At 33.9% G+C, this 16,222-nt stretch overlaps 2 protein-coding genes across 2 annotated transcripts; one reads left to right on the top strand and one right to left on the bottom strand.

Moving 5' to 3' along the window:
- Positions 1-7,564: 7,564 nt before the first annotated feature.
- LOC109192929 lies at positions 7,565-12,001 on the bottom strand. Its single transcript, XM_019343642.1, has 5 exons — positions 11,503-12,001; positions 11,232-11,420; positions 9,525-9,614; positions 8,982-9,406; positions 7,565-8,225 (listed from the first exon to the last, which is right to left on the bottom strand). The coding sequence occupies exons 1-5, from the start codon at positions 11,915-11,917 to the stop codon at positions 7,608-7,610; spliced, it is 1,737 nt and encodes a 578-aa protein (XP_019199187.1). The 5' UTR covers positions 11,918-12,001; the 3' UTR covers positions 7,565-7,607.
- A 2,031-nt stretch (positions 12,002-14,032) lies between these two features.
- LOC109192924 (L-ascorbate peroxidase, cytosolic-like) lies at positions 14,033-16,064 on the top strand. The gene is made up of 10 exons (XM_019343637.1): positions 14,033-14,148; positions 14,261-14,389; positions 14,606-14,780; positions 14,855-14,920; positions 15,009-15,057; positions 15,149-15,234; positions 15,333-15,412; positions 15,510-15,612; positions 15,739-15,797; positions 15,884-16,064. Exons 2-10 carry the CDS (start codon positions 14,271-14,273, stop codon positions 15,897-15,899), a joined length of 753 nt encoding a protein of 250 aa, XP_019199182.1. The 5' UTR covers positions 14,033-14,148; positions 14,261-14,270; the 3' UTR covers positions 15,900-16,064.
- Positions 16,065-16,222: the final 158 nt, after the last annotated feature.

The following is a 16,222-nucleotide window of genomic DNA, read 5'->3' as shown; positions in this document are numbered from 1 at the left end:
TTTGTTCTTAGCTAGCTTTAATTTCTTTAATGGCCGCTAGAATATAATTGGATCGAGTTTTGTCCTTCCTAACTTCATATATATATATATAATATTGCTTCGAAAATATGGTCGGTGTGTATATATATAAAAATATAAAGTTAAGTCTGTGATCTATATATATGTTAGGTGGTAACAAGTGCTTAATCCTAACACAGCTTCATATATATAACCTCCCCAAATCATATTTTCATCAACCCTTAGCTTGCTGATTCTATATTCCACAGAGAAAAGAGAGATGAATTACCTTATAATAAAATACTCAAACCTAACATTCTATAATCAGTGTCAACAACACATTAACAGGTTGATAGGTTGAATGTAATTTTTCGTTAGGTTGTAATTGAATTGAAATTCGTTGAAGTCCTAAATTACGTTGTTTGGTTGAAGGGAGTTGTCGCAATTCCGTCCCTTTGCTGAATTACAATTCCAGACTCTCCTTGTGAATTGTAATTCAATTTTGAATTGGAGACGGTAAAGACATTTTTAGCCCTGTCATCTGTTCTCTTCGGCAAGACAACACGCAACGTTGAATTGTGTAGAATGGCATTAGCTGTACATAAGGGCATTTCGGTCATTGTACCACTCATTCCCTTTCAATTCCTTATAATTCTATTCATGCATATCAAACATTGTAATTTGAATTCCTACTTTATTCCCATCTTATTATTTTCCCACCGTATTACAATTCATTTTTCTCCCTAATTTTTTTTTTCCAACCAAACCGCATGTAAAGGTTGAATAGACAGTAGACAATATTTGAGAGAAGAGATTAAAATTCGAGACAATATTTAGTCTTGTCTGCTGAGTCATTAAGAATTTATATCTTTTAAAATACTCCTTCGGGTTGAAATGCGAGAACCTTTAGAATTATGGATTCAACTTTTAGGAGCACAAAGAAAAATATGAATATATCTCGATCTCAACTTTTGGGTCTTGTAAGACAATTGATTGGCAACAGCACGCAAATACAAGAATTTAAAATGACTCGGCCGGATTTGGAAAAATTGTCAACATCACGCGAATATAGGAATTTAAAAATTACTAAGATTATGCTATGTCGGGGTGTTGGGGTTTTGGGATCGGGATCTCAGGTCTTGTAAGACAATTGATTCGAACAGCACGCAAATACAGGAATTTAAGATTACTATGATTTGTAAAAATTGTTTTTTTTTTTTTTTTTTGAAAATATTTGTAAAAATTGTTAACAGCACGCAAATACAAGAATTTAAAATTAATAAGATTTGAAAAAATTATTCTCAAAAAGTTAAATTTTCAATCTTAAGAGTCTCACGTCCCGATCCGATAGAGCATCTAGGATGATATAAATTATGGTAACTCAGTTGAACACATATATTCGACTAATGCTTACTAGACATACACAAGGAGCCCTTCTCACACACTATCGTTGATAAGACTTAATCTCGGGTCATTGTTTCCAAACTTCACATCTGAGATAAACTAAGTTGTTCATAAAAAAATTCTACCCCTATGTTCTTATCTCTCTATTATTGTTTTTGTCTTTCTTATTTTACTCTATTATACGGATTATTTAAATTGAGTTTTACTTTATTATATTTATATTGCACCTCAGAACAAAAACAATGAAGGTCCAAATTAAACTATTAAATAAGTTCATATGTTTGCCCTTCGCTATAGTTTTCACTTGTACACAGCGTAACAACTTCTTACATATTTATGTATATATATGTATTTTGTATATACATATTTTTATTATGTATATATTTACTATCATATACTATTTATTATTTAAATTCTTATATATTCGATTTTAAAGTAATTTTAATTTTTTCAACAAATGCAAAACTAAATTATAAAAAATATCATGGAAATGATAAATATTGATATATAAGTATTGTAACTCTTTGAAAATTCAAATATGACCACAAACATCATTACATAATTAAAAAAAAATCAACAAAAACTTACAAAATCAGAGTGAATTCCTTTATCTTTGATAATTTATTCAAAGTTAGTATTCTTTCTGACCTTCAAGAATTCAAGAAAAATTGTCCCCAAGAGAGATTAAGGGTTTTTTTTTTTTTTTTTTTTTTCACTGAAATATGATGAAAAGCAATTGGCTAAACAAACAAACAAAAAATGTTGCTTTTGAAAATTGAACAAAATGAAAAAGAAATTATTTTCACGACATGCTTGATATTTTCGAATTTAATTTTACATCAAACGCATATACGAAATGTGAATTATTTTGAGGAAAAAAATTCTATTTCTTATTTGAGAAATAGGTCAAATGCATTTTACGGGTAGAAGTATTAATTTAATTTTTAAGTTATGTCCGTTTTTTTTTTTTTTTTTTTTTTTTGTTTTTTGTTTTTTTTGTTTTTTTTTTTTTTGTTAATATTTTAGTAATTTGCCTAATTCTATTTCATTCAAGTCAGCTATGATTAAAATTTTATCATAGACACATGAAGGAATCTTATTGACTAAAATTTCCTCATCAATTTTATCAATATATTATTTTAATAATTTGTCAAAGCTCATCATAGACACGTGAAAGAATCTTATTTATTAAAATTTCTCATCAAATTTTTACGGGTAAAAGTATTAATTTAATTTGTAAGTTATGTCAATTTTATTTTGTTTTTTGTTTTTTGTTTTTTGTTTTGCCAATATTTTAGTAATTTGCCTAATTCCATTTGATTCAAGCCAGCTATGCGTAATAGTTTATTCTTGTTATCCTATGTAACTGACATACTTTAGTGTAAGATATATTAAAAAAATGCTTTGTAACAAACATATTTATAGTATTTAATGCTTCACGTACTCCACGTACTTCCATGTTGTAATCCCACGTTCTATTATACACCTCACGCTGCCACATTCACATTCCCATTTACTTGGTTTAATAATTATAATAATAATAATAATATTATTATAACCCGAAACAACATTAGAAAATATACAAATAGCTATTGGGATCTCTGCTATGAATATATATACTATATTCATATTTCTACTTATTGGACTATTTGTCAATATCTAGCCTTCTTTCATAGAGGTGTTATTGCATCGACCATGGTCTAGATAGTTGTGTGGATCACAAACAAAAGTATATTATTTGTGTATATAAAGTATATTATTATTTGATTATTAAAATTACATTATTTTATATAATATTAAATAATGTATATTCAGTATACAAATAATGTACTTTTAATATATTAAAAATGTACATTGTATCAATAGAAAGTATATTATTTGAGTACTGAAAGTATATTATTTTGTATAATATACATTTAGTACACAAATAATATACTTTTAGCATACTAAATGTACTTTTATATGATCCACACATCACTGTAGGCAAATTATATCGTGCACCGCGGTGTATAATCGATTATGCACCAAGCATCAAAACGACGTCGTTTTGTTTAATGAAAAGAAACGGTACTCGTTTCGCGCCATTCTACAAAAAGTAATTATGTTATTCAGTATCATTTTGTATACATTACAGTTTCAGTTCAACACAACTACAGTTTCATTTCGATATAACTATAGTTTCATTCGATATTTATACACTCAAATATGTGAAAATGTTATTTAATTTTATTTTATATACACTATAGTTTCATTACAACACAATTACATGATCATTTCGATATAACTACAGCTTCATTGCACAATATACACTCAAATATGTGAAATGTTATTCAGTTTCATTTTATATACACTGCAGTTTAATTTCACCACAACTACAGTATCATTTTGATATAACTGCAGTTTCATTTGATAATATAAAAATAATATATGAGGCAGTGTCGGTTTAGATACATTGTAGTGTCAGTTTAGATACACTATAGTTTCAGTTGATAATTAACACGCCAAAAAATGCGCACTCCGTTAACAGTAGTGACACACCGTTTCTTTACTTAAAAAAACGGCGCCGTTTTGACTGCGATGCACGTGCACCGCAGTCCACAGTATAATGATTTCACTGTATGAACCGTGGTCTACATAAAAATTTGCCACTTCCATACAAACTAGGACTATTGTATGTGCTATGGATAAGCCCACCGCATGCCAAGTGGATTGTTATGCCGTGGAACCGTGTCCACCTTGTAAGGTGGACACAATTCTATGTTTATAATTATTGAACTCTATGTTCATAATTATATCTATGTTCATAATTTTTTAACTTCATATTCACAATTATTGAATTCTATATTCACAATTGCAGAACTCTATGTTCATAATTATAGGTCTCTATGTTCATAATTTTTAAACTCTATATTCAAATTATGAACAATTTTGGAATCACGTCTACCTTGCAAGCTGGACATGGTTCCACAGCATAATTTGTCATGCCAAAGTCTTATTTCTTCTGGCAAATTATATTGTGCACCAGGGTGCACAATGCATTGTGCGCCCTACGAGTTATGTGTATTATATTAAGAGTTTATGTGTATTACGTTAAGAGTTTATATGTATTATGTTAAGAGTTTATGTGTATTATGTTAAGAGTTTATGTGTATTATGTATTATATATGTTAGATTATGTGCATTATGTTAAGAGTTTATGTGTATTCTATTATACAATTATGTACATACGAAACAGGAAATTTTTAGGGCGCACAATGCATTGTGCATTCTAGTGCTATGCAACCGTGTGCACCATGCATGGTGCACACGGGTCTAGATTCATAATTTCTATACTGCAGATTCGTAATTTCTATACTGTAGATTCATAAAATCTATACTGTAGATTCATAATTTTATAAATATATGTTCATAACTATAGAGCTATAGGTTCATAATTTTCAATGGTCATATTCTCAATTGTTGAACTCTGTATTCACAAATCACATAACTATATATATTCATAATTTGATAACTATACATTTTAGAAATTATGAATCTACAATACAAAAATTATGAATCTACAGTGCAAATACTATAAATCTGCAGTATAGAAATTATGAATCTACTGTATTTAAATTATGAATCTACTATTTAAAAATTATGAATCTACAGTATAGAGTTTATAAATCTATAGTATAAAAATTATGAATTTATACCTGTGTGCACCATGCATGATGCATGCAGTTGCACAGCATAACAATCCAAGATATAACAATTGATTTCTTCTCAATCAGGCCATTAATCTAGCCAAAATATCACCTTAGGCTCAATCCAGTCCAATATGGCATCATAAGATGAAGTGGAAATTATACTATGAACCTCTGGCTCTAATATTAATTAAGAGTAAATTTCAATTTTAGTCCTCTGACTATAGAGGTCATATTAATTGCAGTTCACGACTTTTAAAAGTGTTAATTTAATACTTTAACTATGTAATTTTTATTATTATTAAAAATGTCAACTCAGCTGTCACGCAAGCAGGTAGCCTGCTGAAACGGATAGTAACCTGCTATCAGGTGAAATTGCATACATTTGGAGTGTTCAGTGACCTAATTGTATTTTTTTTCGTTCAGTGGCCTAATTGCATTTTCTGATTACGTTCAGTGGTCAATTTGAACCTTATTCCTAAATTTTCAGGCGAAAGTTGACAGGCAATTTGACCGAAGGGACCAAAATTGATAAAAATTACATAATCAATGTACTAAATTAAAACTTTTAAAAGTCGTGGACTGCAATTAACAGGTCCCCTATAGTCACAAGACCAAAATTAAAATTTACTCATTAATTACTTTTTAATATATTGTAAATTTATTTTTGGTATATTACATATTCATTTAGGTGGTAATATATTAAAAATTGAATTTACAGTATTGTAAAAATCAACATGCAATATATTAAAACACAAACATGTGCATCAGTGGTTTACTTTACCATGTAAATTATGATTTCTAATATAATGGTTGGATGGATTATCATTCAATTAGTCTCAAATTCTTATTGCTAAATCATCAGCCATAAGCTTGATCAAGTTTGGTTGCTTCACTATTACGCACAATACTTAAGAGTATATACTAATGATTAAACATAATTTTTAAACAAAAGTGAAGTTAGTATATATGGCCAAACTATTAACTTAATACGGAGTAGCATAGTTAAATTAACTTGTACCTATTGAATTGGACAACCTAGCTAATATCTGTAATTCAAAAGTAGTCTACACTTTTGTATAGTACTTATAAAGTGTGTGCATTCCTTGTTTGTTAACCATCCTTCATGGATTCTTGCCTTCTTGGTCATTACCATCACTTTATTAACGCAAATTTCATTAAAAGAAACAAGTCCCAGAGATGAGTAACACACTTCTTTCATACTTAATTATACCTTTGCGTGATTCCTTCCTAGGAATCTGTGCGATTGTTCTCCACCAATGGCAGAACATAGTTAGATGATGTGACAAGCATACCACGTGTTGATGCCGACAGCCGATATGGTAAAGCCTATGATGAATATGTGGCAATGTATGTGGTGAAACGACAAAAAGCACTTTAGGAGATAAGTTTAACTTAAAATTACAAATACGAAAATTAAAATTATATTTTTTGTCAAACAGTTACAGTCATGATACAAATTTAGTTTATGAATTATAGGCGTGATCATATTTACCTCTCAAGTTATATATAAAGTAACGATTTTAATTCTTGAAAGATGAAATCAACAACTTTATTAAGTAATATATTAGTTACAAAAATAGTTTCTGAGTGTCTAAAATCACTACTTCATACATAATTCAGGGGTTAAAATTAAGAGTAAATACTCAAAATGGTCCATCGACTATAGCTAAATTCACAAATTGGTCATCGATTTTTAATTTCAACCAATTAAATCCTTAACTTTGCAATTTTAACACAATTCAGTCCTTTGTCTATTTGACCGTTTGTTGACTGCACTTTTTTTTAGGATATATATGTAATTTTATGGTTCATCGTCGGTTTTTTAAGGTTCCGGTTGCATTTCTAGACCGCACTGTTACATTTGAATCCACTGCCGGCGCTGCACCCCATGCCGGAGAGATTATAACTTTTGATAGATAGATCGCCGAAGTCCTTGGAGTGGCTCTTCGAGAAAGCCGTGACTCCAAGCGATGTAGGCAAGCTGAACCGGCTCGGGATCCCCAAGCAGCAAGCGGAGAAGCACTTCCCCCTCCGAAACGGCGCTGTCACCTCCAAGAGCGTTCTCTAAGCTGAACCGGCTCGTGATCCCCAAGCAGCAAGCGGAGAAGCACTTCCCCCTCCGAAACAACGTTGTCACCTCCAAGAGCGTTCCCTTGAGCTTTGCACGTGAAACTACATATATATCCTCAAAGATCGCGGTCAACAAACGGTCAAATAGATGGAGGACCAAATCGTGTCAAAATTGCAAAGTTAAGAACTTAATTGGTTGAAATTGAAAGTCGAAGACCAATTTGTGAATTTAGCTATAGTCGAGGGACCATTTTGGGTATTTACTCTAAAATTAAAGATAATCACATATATAAGGCTGTACTACATATATAAATGAACAAAAATGTAATTTTTTCCTTACAAATATAAATAAAAGTCAAAAGCAAAATAAGGTACTCAAAAATGGCAGCTGGTAACTCTTGCAACGACTGGCACAAAAATGGCCCATTATGTAAACTGTGATTTGTACGACCACAAATAGCGAAGTACATAACTTCCATGGGAATAAAATGGACCAGACACTTCAACGTGACCAAAAAAACTTGTTACGACAACGACAGTGACACCTAGGATGACGTACCATGTGCCATTATCATCGGCTATCTTCTCCAAGAAAAGGGCTTGGCAGCAAGCCAAGATGGTGAACAGGGAGGCGAAGAACATGCCCAGAAGAACCACGATGTATTTGAGGGGCAATCCAATGTAAAAATCGTTGAAATCAAATTTGGTGTTAAGGATTCCGAGCAGACCGGCGATGTTGAAGACGGAGGCGAAGAGAGCGGCGCCCAGGAAGAATAGTAGCCGCCATAATTGGAGGCGATGTTTCTTGAGAAAGATTGGCAGGCCGTTATCCTGATCAAAACCTCCTGGGACTGTGAAAACCGCTGCAAAATCTATGGTGGCCAGGAGGATAGCCAATACTAAACCGTAGTTTGCCAGGTCTCTTATGGTTGTCTCTGCATCGTTTTGGAGTGTATAATGTTCTTCCTCAAACACCTCGGTTGCTGTCTTGCCGTCGCTGTTTTTCAAGTTCCATAAACTTGGATGTGTACAATGTTGTACCCGCTGTTGGATTCCAACAACGTAACATTAGCACAACGAATCGAAGACTGTCAATGTAATATAAAAACATGTACTGCAATTAGACATAACCTAATTCCAGCCAAGTTGGTTAGGCGGTTGACTTTATAACGGTAAAGTTACAAGTTAGACATAACCTAATTAAGCAGCTTGTTAGGATCAAATGTTTACTACTATGTTAAAAGCTAGCCCTTTAGCCTTTGCCCACAAATTCCTGATACAACTTGTTAGGATCAAAATCTTACTATTATAATAAAAACTTCTCCCAAAAAGTTAAATTTCCAACCACAAGGGCCACACACCCTAGCCGGACAGAACATTTAGGAGGATGTAAATCATGGTCACTAAATGACTCAGCAGATAGGGCCAAATGTCGGGGACCTGCCCACTTTAGGCCTCACACACTGCCGCGGCCGAAATTCAAACCTTGTTCTCTTCCCCAAATACTGTCTATACCTATTATTACATCAAAAGTTAATAGTTAGTAGTGAATGCACGACTATATTTCGTTATACTGTCACATTTTTAAAAGGCATGGTGCTTGAGTTGACTCTTCGACTAACAATCTTTTAGCCATATGGTGCTGGAATTGTCCCTTTAGCCTCCGCCCAACACAGATTTACTTCCTTATGTTCCTTTGTCAAAGGATTACAAAGCAAGATTTAAGGGCACATCTTCAGTTAGTGGCAGGCAAGTTTCCCTAAAATACATGGTGAATGTGTATAAACATGCATTAATTACCTTAAACCAGAGCACAGCCCACGACATCTGCTTCAAAGGGCCATGGGGGAAAGTTTTATGGCCGCCTCGCTTTGCTGCATAATGCATAACGGTGTTTCCTTGTAAATCAATATCAGACAGCATACTATCCTTATTCACAACGTTATCCATCAAGTAATCATAAAGAAACCGGTTCTTAACCACTGCTGCTATATGCACAATGTTGCCTCCATTTTCATCCCATGTTTCTGCAGCTTCTGGATGGGTCTGCACTATTTCTTTCACCAACTCAGTTATCCCATGCTTGGTAGCTTGCACTAATGGATTCTGCAATTCTCGCAACTGGTAGTACTTCCACTCGTCTAGTTCTATCAATCTTCTTGCCACCATTACTGCAAGTATGTGCCTCTGCTTCGCATCATCAATGGATGCTAGCCAACCATTTCCTACACAATAATTAATGAAAAACATACAATAAATTAAATTATAGAAACCTTAGCTTGTTCTGATACAAGGATGGGTACGTAGTTTATAAAGAGAATACAGTACAGAGAGATGTCGCACTTAAAATGCAATTGATGAATGGTGATCTTTTTCTTCTGGTGAAGACAGTTGAGCCGTGCTGTTTTGTTACTTCAAATAGCGCCGGTATACCTGTTTGAAAATCCCACAAAAATTGATTGTAGGAGTGGTATAGTTTTCTTGTTTTTGGTAAATGGATGAAAGTAAAGTACTTGTTTGTCCACAAATGTTAAATTTCCTCCCCTGCACGCCCACACAGGATATTGGATGAATAAATTACTTGTGATTCAGAGACTCATTACATGGGAGGATCAGTGCCTAATAACACCATGAGGTCACTGCATTGAGTCTAATTGTCACATTGCTGCTTTCAGGGTATGAGAGTAAAGTACTTACTTGCCCTCGAATGCAAAATTTCCTCGCCCTCCGGGCTCCCATCCCGACCCCAGTGGCCCAAGGAACTCACCAATAGGTATGACCACGGTTCGGGGCAAATTATGCTGTGCATCCGTATGAACTAAAATTCCATAATCGATGAACTATAATTCCATAATCGATGAACTATAATTCCATAATCTAATCTATGAACTAAAAATTCCAGAATGAATGAACTAAAATTTCATAATCTATAAACTAAAATTTCAGAATCGATGAACTACAATTCCATAATCGATGAACTATAATTCCATAATCAATGAACTATAATTCCATAATCTATGAACTAAAATTTCAGAATGAATGAACAATATAATGTTGTTGCTGGGAATCGAACCTGAATTTTTTTAAAAGGGGAGACGCGCGTTTTTTAATAAAACGACGTCGTTTTGGCATCCGTATGCACCATGTATGGTGCATACGGATGCACAGCATAACGATTGACGGTTCGGTTTGAATCGAACCGTGCACTGTACAAACTAAACGGGAACTGGAACTGATCGTACGGTTCTGATTCCGATTAAGATTCTCAAAATACTGGAACCAACGGAACCGAACGGTTCCGGTTCCAAAATCGAAAATTTTAAAAAAAAATTAATTTTCTAATTTTTATATTTTATTTATTTCAAAAGCCAAACTGCCAAAGCCGGGTCGTTATATCGTGCACCGCGGTGCATAATCGACTATGCACCGCGTGTCAGACACTACAGTATGTCTAAACCGACACAGGCTCACGTATTATTTTTATATTATCGATCAAATGAAACTACAGTTATATCAAAATGATACTGTAGTTGTGGTGAAATGAAACTACAGTATATATAAAATGAAACTGAATATCATTTCACATATTTGAATGTATATATTGTTGTTGTCAGGGCACGAAAGTAAAGTACTTGCCCACAAATGCAAAACTCCGTTGCCCTCGTAGCCCCACATCTTGATCCCATAGGATACCGGAGGAGTAAATCATTATAACTCAAAGGCCCATTTGGTAAGGGATTAATGCTTGGTGCCTATAAATATAACTCTCACATTGAGTTTAAAGACTACAATAAGCAAAAAATAAAGAATTTTGAAAAAAATAAGAAGCTTTTGAAAATTGGACAAAATAGGCAAAGATCGTTTACAAAATGCGTTTGTTGTCAGACCCACGTATAAACTACGAGGGACAATAAACGCATTTCGCAAATGATCTTTGCCTATTTTTATCCAACTTCCAAAAGCTTCTTATTTTTGTTAAATTTCTTTACTTTTTGCCTATTATTTCAGTGTTTGACCCTGAATCCTGTAGCATGAAAGTAGAGTACTTACGGCAATAGATTGTGGTTTCAAAAATCTGCCAAAAGAAGAGTGGCATGGTGCCCAGATCTTGGAACCTGAAGGGAGATGCACTCCTGAATGAATGCTGCTGTGTAGCCAACACATTCAGCGCAGTCATGCCACTTCCATTTGGCATACGAGCAAGATGAGGAAACAAACTCAGTATCTTCATTGCCACATCTGTTTAAGATCATCTCTGATCTGTGAATCCACCCACACAAATATATTCTGATTTGAAAACTACTAACGGAATAATTGTTACCATAACGTTCATGCATTACGGCTGCATGGAGAATCGTGCAACCATCGTTTCTCTTCAAAGTGGACTGGCTCGTATCATATCTTGCTAGCATGGAGAACACTTCTTCTTCTCCGGCAGCCGCCGAAACATAGAGAGGAGTTTCTCCTAAGATGTTTGCAGCCCACGCAAGATTCATGTCCGCTGACAACATGATATTCGCCGCCTCCTTTTGCCCAAACCTCGCCGCCTTATGCAACGGCGTGTCCCCGTCGTCGTTCTTGATCCCAAGCTCTTCGATGCTAACCAGAGATTCTTGAATCAACGCTCCAAGCGCCGCCACTTTTCCATAGACGGCGAGGAAATGGAGGATGGTGTTTCCTCGTATATCCACCGGCCTGTTTCTTGCCTCCCTCCAAAAACGGCGAAGGGTTTCCATATCATGCGGCGGCAGAGCCTCTGATGACGAGGTTGCCGCTCTGTAGGCCGCCGACAAGGTGGCGCTTTCTTCTCTGCTACTTGCCATTTTGTTAGCTAGCTTTAATTTCTTTAATGGCTAGAATTGGAGTTTTAATTTGTCCTTCATAACTTCATATATATGTTTCTGTTGGACAGAGGCGGGTGAATGATCAAGTTCAGTAATTACTGATTAGTAGATTGTTGAACAGAGAAAAATGAGAGTCAAGTCCAGCATTCTACTTCTAAAAAATATAGCTTATATAAAGAAATAAAATAAAATAAAACCTTTGACCTATACCTTAAATGGTAAGCTCTTAATCCTAACAAAGTTAGTTCATATAACCTCCATTAATCATACTTTCATCAACCCTTAGCTTGCTGCAGATTCCTATCTTCCACAGAGAAAAGAGAATAATTACCTTTTAATAAAATACTAACAGCACGCAAATACAGGAATTTAAAATTATTAATAAGGTTTGGAAAAATGACCAGACACATGAGGGAAAATTTTAAAGAAAAAAAAAAAGGTAAAAAGCAGTAGACAGTAGTGATTCCATAGACATGGAATTTGCTTTCTTTTTGCTTTAGTAATTAAATTTGTAACAGATCTCCATTCCGATGTTTTTATGTTTTATATCAGCTCTAGTGTATTTCTTCTACCTTCTGATTTTGTTTTTCATTACATGTTACATCATACTTCATAAAAATTGGTTGATATAATTATATTATAGAAATTATTCCATGTGATATTTGAAAACTCTCCTAAGGAGGAATTTATTGCACTCAAGGTAGGGACAATATATATCACATTTTGAAAATTGATAGGCATGCAACATTTACACCATTAATAATTTAAGGGTGACATTGATAATTGATATATTTATGAGGAGTAAATTACAATTTTTTCTTAAAGGTTTTTTTTTTTTTTTTTTTCCTACTGAAATATGATGAAAAGCAAGTGGCTAAAAAAAAAAAAAAAAAAAAACATGTTGCTTTTGAAAATTGAACAAAATGAAAAATAAAAAATAAAAAATTCCACGACATGCTTGATATTTTTCAAATTTAATTTTACATCAACCGCATATATCAAATGTGATTTTCTTTTGAGAAAAAAAAATTATATTTCTTATTTGAGAAATAGGTCAAATGCATTTCGGTATGCGTTTATTGTTTTTTTTTTTTTTTTTAAGGGTCGAACACATTTGAGGAATGTGTTTGGTTGTATAGTTACCCCACCTATAAGTGAACTTGAAAAAAGACCTCAAATGTTGCATAATTTAATATAAAATATAAATTGTAGAGGAACATTAACAACCTATAAAATAAAATGTTACTTTTTAAAATTAATATTATTCTAATAAATTGTTATATCATTGATCAATAAGTTTATATCAAAGTGTGTATTTTATATTTTATCAATTATAAAAAAATTTATCGAGAAAAAACATCTTTAAGAGATTTTTTTTAAGAATATTATAAGCCATTGTGACTTGTGAGTACTACCCAACTCTTAAAATATTTTACAAAGCCAAATACTTTGTATCAAGCAAATCTTATTGGTGCAATTCATTAATAAGGCAATATATTTTGTGTGTGTCCGAATAATAATACTAATACATTATTTTTGAATCACCACTAGAATTTGTGAGAATAAATAAAAATATTATATAAAAAACATAAATCTTATTTACACGGCTCAATATAACCCTCATTTTATATATTGTAATGTAATTAATTTTAAATCTTTTGAATATAAATGATGCCAATTGACCCATTAATACATGCATCCACCTGCTTACTACAACAAAATAACATGTACCCAACTGGACTTCAAAGATAACAAACTGATACTTTTGAGGGGTAAAAAGGTAAGTTTAAATAGAAAATTAAATAAAGAATTAAAGATTAAATCTAATAATTGGACTTTCTCAGTAGTTTGATCAGCAGTTAGAAGATTTAGCATAAAAATTAAAACAAAACAATCCCAACTTAATTACGTTAATCATGGAGCCAGAGATCTCTGTATATCCACAGCTAGACCAGTTCATAGCATCTTATCACCATCCAATTTTTTTAACGGCTCAGATTGAATTTTTCAAGAACTTCCTCCCTTCTTTAAAATCCTTGGAGTGTCATGACTGTGCAGTAGTGTCATTTGATTTGCATTCCAATCTGATCATCGATCATATTTTGATTTATTTCTGGTAATAGGTTAGTAAAATTTGACAAAGCTAAATGTATATGAAATTATGAATGTTTGCATTGTATTGTGTATGATTCTTCTGTGTTTACTGTGTAATAATAGTACCTCTCTGAGTTGCAGAAGTGTTGCAATGGGGAAGAGCTATCCCACTGTGAGTGCTGAGTACTTGAAGGCAATTGAAAAATGTAGAAGAAAGCTTAGAGGCTTCATTGCTGAGAAGGGTTGTGCTCCCCTCATGCTTCGCATCGCGTAAGTATAATTCTTAACCAGTTTTGGCTCAGATCAAAAAGGTCAATAGGTCACTCCAGCACAACTGGCTGGCGGGGTTGCCCTGCCTGACCAACTGGCTGGCGGGGTTGCCCTGCCTGACTAACTGGCTAGTGGGGTTGCCTTGCCTGACCAATTGACTGGCGGGGTTGCCCCGCCTATTTCTAGATCATGATAGACATGGTTGTGTTGTTGCAGATGGCACTCTGCTGGTACGTTCGACGTGCAAACGAAATCTGGAGGTCCATATGGTACCATGAGATTGAAGGCTGAGCAAGGCCATGGTGCAAACACTGGTCTTGACATTGCTGTTAAGCTGCTGGAGCCCTTCAAGGAGCAATTCCCTATTATCTCCCATGCTGATCTTTATCAGGTACTATAGCTTTTTTAATTTCAGGGTTATATATATATTAGTTGATTATATTGATGAGTTTTTTGCACCTGTAGTTGGCTGGGGTTGTTGCTGTTGAAATTACTGGTGGACCTGAAGTTCCATTCCACCCAGGAAGACAGGTTTGTTAAGGGATCATTAGTTTCCAGATTTTCATGAACTTAGTCCACTCAAATACTAATGGTTTTTATCATTGTTTTGTTATCTTAGGATAACCCAGAGCCACCACTCGAGGGACGTTTGCCTAATGCAAATAAAGGTTAGTATGCGGCCGGCCTGTTTTGTTGGCTATTTATCATTCATAACTATAAGGTTTCATCTGACCATCATTGTCAAAAACATTAATGTAGGCAATGACCACCTTAGAGATGTGTTTGTCAAACAGATGGGGCTTTCTGACAAGGATATTGTTGCCCTTTCTGGTGGTCATACTCTGGTATATATATTGCTGTGACTAGTTTAATTTGCCATTTTTGTTCAAGTTTTTCCTATTTATAGATGGGTGAATGTTACATTTCTTGGGACTTACTATAGGGAAGGTGTCACAAGGAGCGTTCTGGATTTGAGGGTCCTTGGACCAGAAACCCTCTAATCTTTGACAACTCTTACTTCACGTGAGAAGACTACTTTCACAGTTTCACTTGTTATATATATATATACTATCCATTTTGCCTCTTTTTTGCCTCATTCTGCCATTTTTGTGGCTATCAGGGAGCTTCTAAGTGGAGAAAAAGAAGGGCTTTTACAATTGCCATCTGACAAGGCTCTTCTCAGTGATCCTGTTTTCCGCCCACTAGTTGACAAATATGCTGCGGTTAGTATTGTTTCTGTTGAGCATATAACCATTAATGTGCAATCCAACTATTAGCTTATGCTTTTAGTTGAGATGGAACACATGCTTCAATTTGGTATCAGAGCCACTAATGTGGATGCGTTTTAGGATGAAGATGCTTTCTTTTCGGATTACGCGGAGTCTCATATGAAGCTGTCTGAACTTGGGTAAGGACATTCATCATTACTTTGGGAGGCAATCCGACAATCAATTCCTCGATCTTGGTCTCATCTGTTGATGTTTGTTCATGCAGGTTTGCAGAAGCTTGAGGTGTGGAACAATGGAGTTAATTGGGAGTTGGTAGGATTTTTTTTTCCTGGGGGGTTTGTTTCAGTTGTATAAAACCAGAAGCTTTTGCTTTCCCTGATAGGCTCAGAACTTTAATTTAGCCAGTTTTTTCAGAGAAATAAAATTTCTGAATTCAACTATCATTTGTGCATTCTTCCCTGCAAATTTCGTGATTATGGAAACTCTAATATATACTTTTATCTTAGACAAATATAATTATAAATGTTAGTACACTATATTTATAATTAATATAATCAATCGGTTAACAGCCAATTATCAGCCTAGATTTATAATCATATAAAAC

This window comes from Ipomoea nil, unplaced genomic scaffold, assembly GCF_001879475.1.
Source record: "Ipomoea nil cultivar Tokyo-kokei standard unplaced genomic scaffold, Asagao_1.1 scaffold1834, whole genome shotgun sequence".
Classification (NCBI taxonomy): domain Eukaryota; kingdom Viridiplantae; phylum Streptophyta; class Magnoliopsida; order Solanales; family Convolvulaceae; genus Ipomoea; species Ipomoea nil.
The sequence above is the reverse complement of the archived record's forward strand: the minus strand, read 5'-3'. Positions and strand labels throughout refer to the sequence as shown.

Bases quoted from the DNA above. Each gene is read 5' to 3' on its own strand.
- LOC109192924 (XM_019343637.1), top strand. From the start codon at position 14,271: ATGGGGAAGAGCTATCCCACTGTGAGTGCTGAGTACTTGAAGGCAATT. The intron at 15,235-15,332 runs GTATATATATTG...GACTTACTATAG, and splicing joins TTTCTGGTGGTCATACTCTG to GGAAGGTGTCACAAGGAGCG. The intron at 15,413-15,509 runs GTGAGAAGACTA...TGTGGCTATCAG, and splicing joins TTTGACAACTCTTACTTCAC to GGAGCTTCTAAGTGGAGAAA.
- LOC109192929 (XM_019343642.1), bottom strand. From the start codon at position 11,917: ATGGAAACCCTTCGCCGTTTTTGGAGGGAGGCAAGAAACAGGCCGGTG. The intron at 9,615-11,231 runs GTAAGTACTCTA...ATTTTCAAACAG, and splicing joins TGAAACCACAATCTATTGCC to GTATACCGGCGCTATTTGAA. The intron at 8,226-8,981 runs GTAATTAATGCA...GGAATCCAACAG, and splicing joins GGGCTGTGCTCTGGTTTAAG to CGGGTACAACATTGTACACA.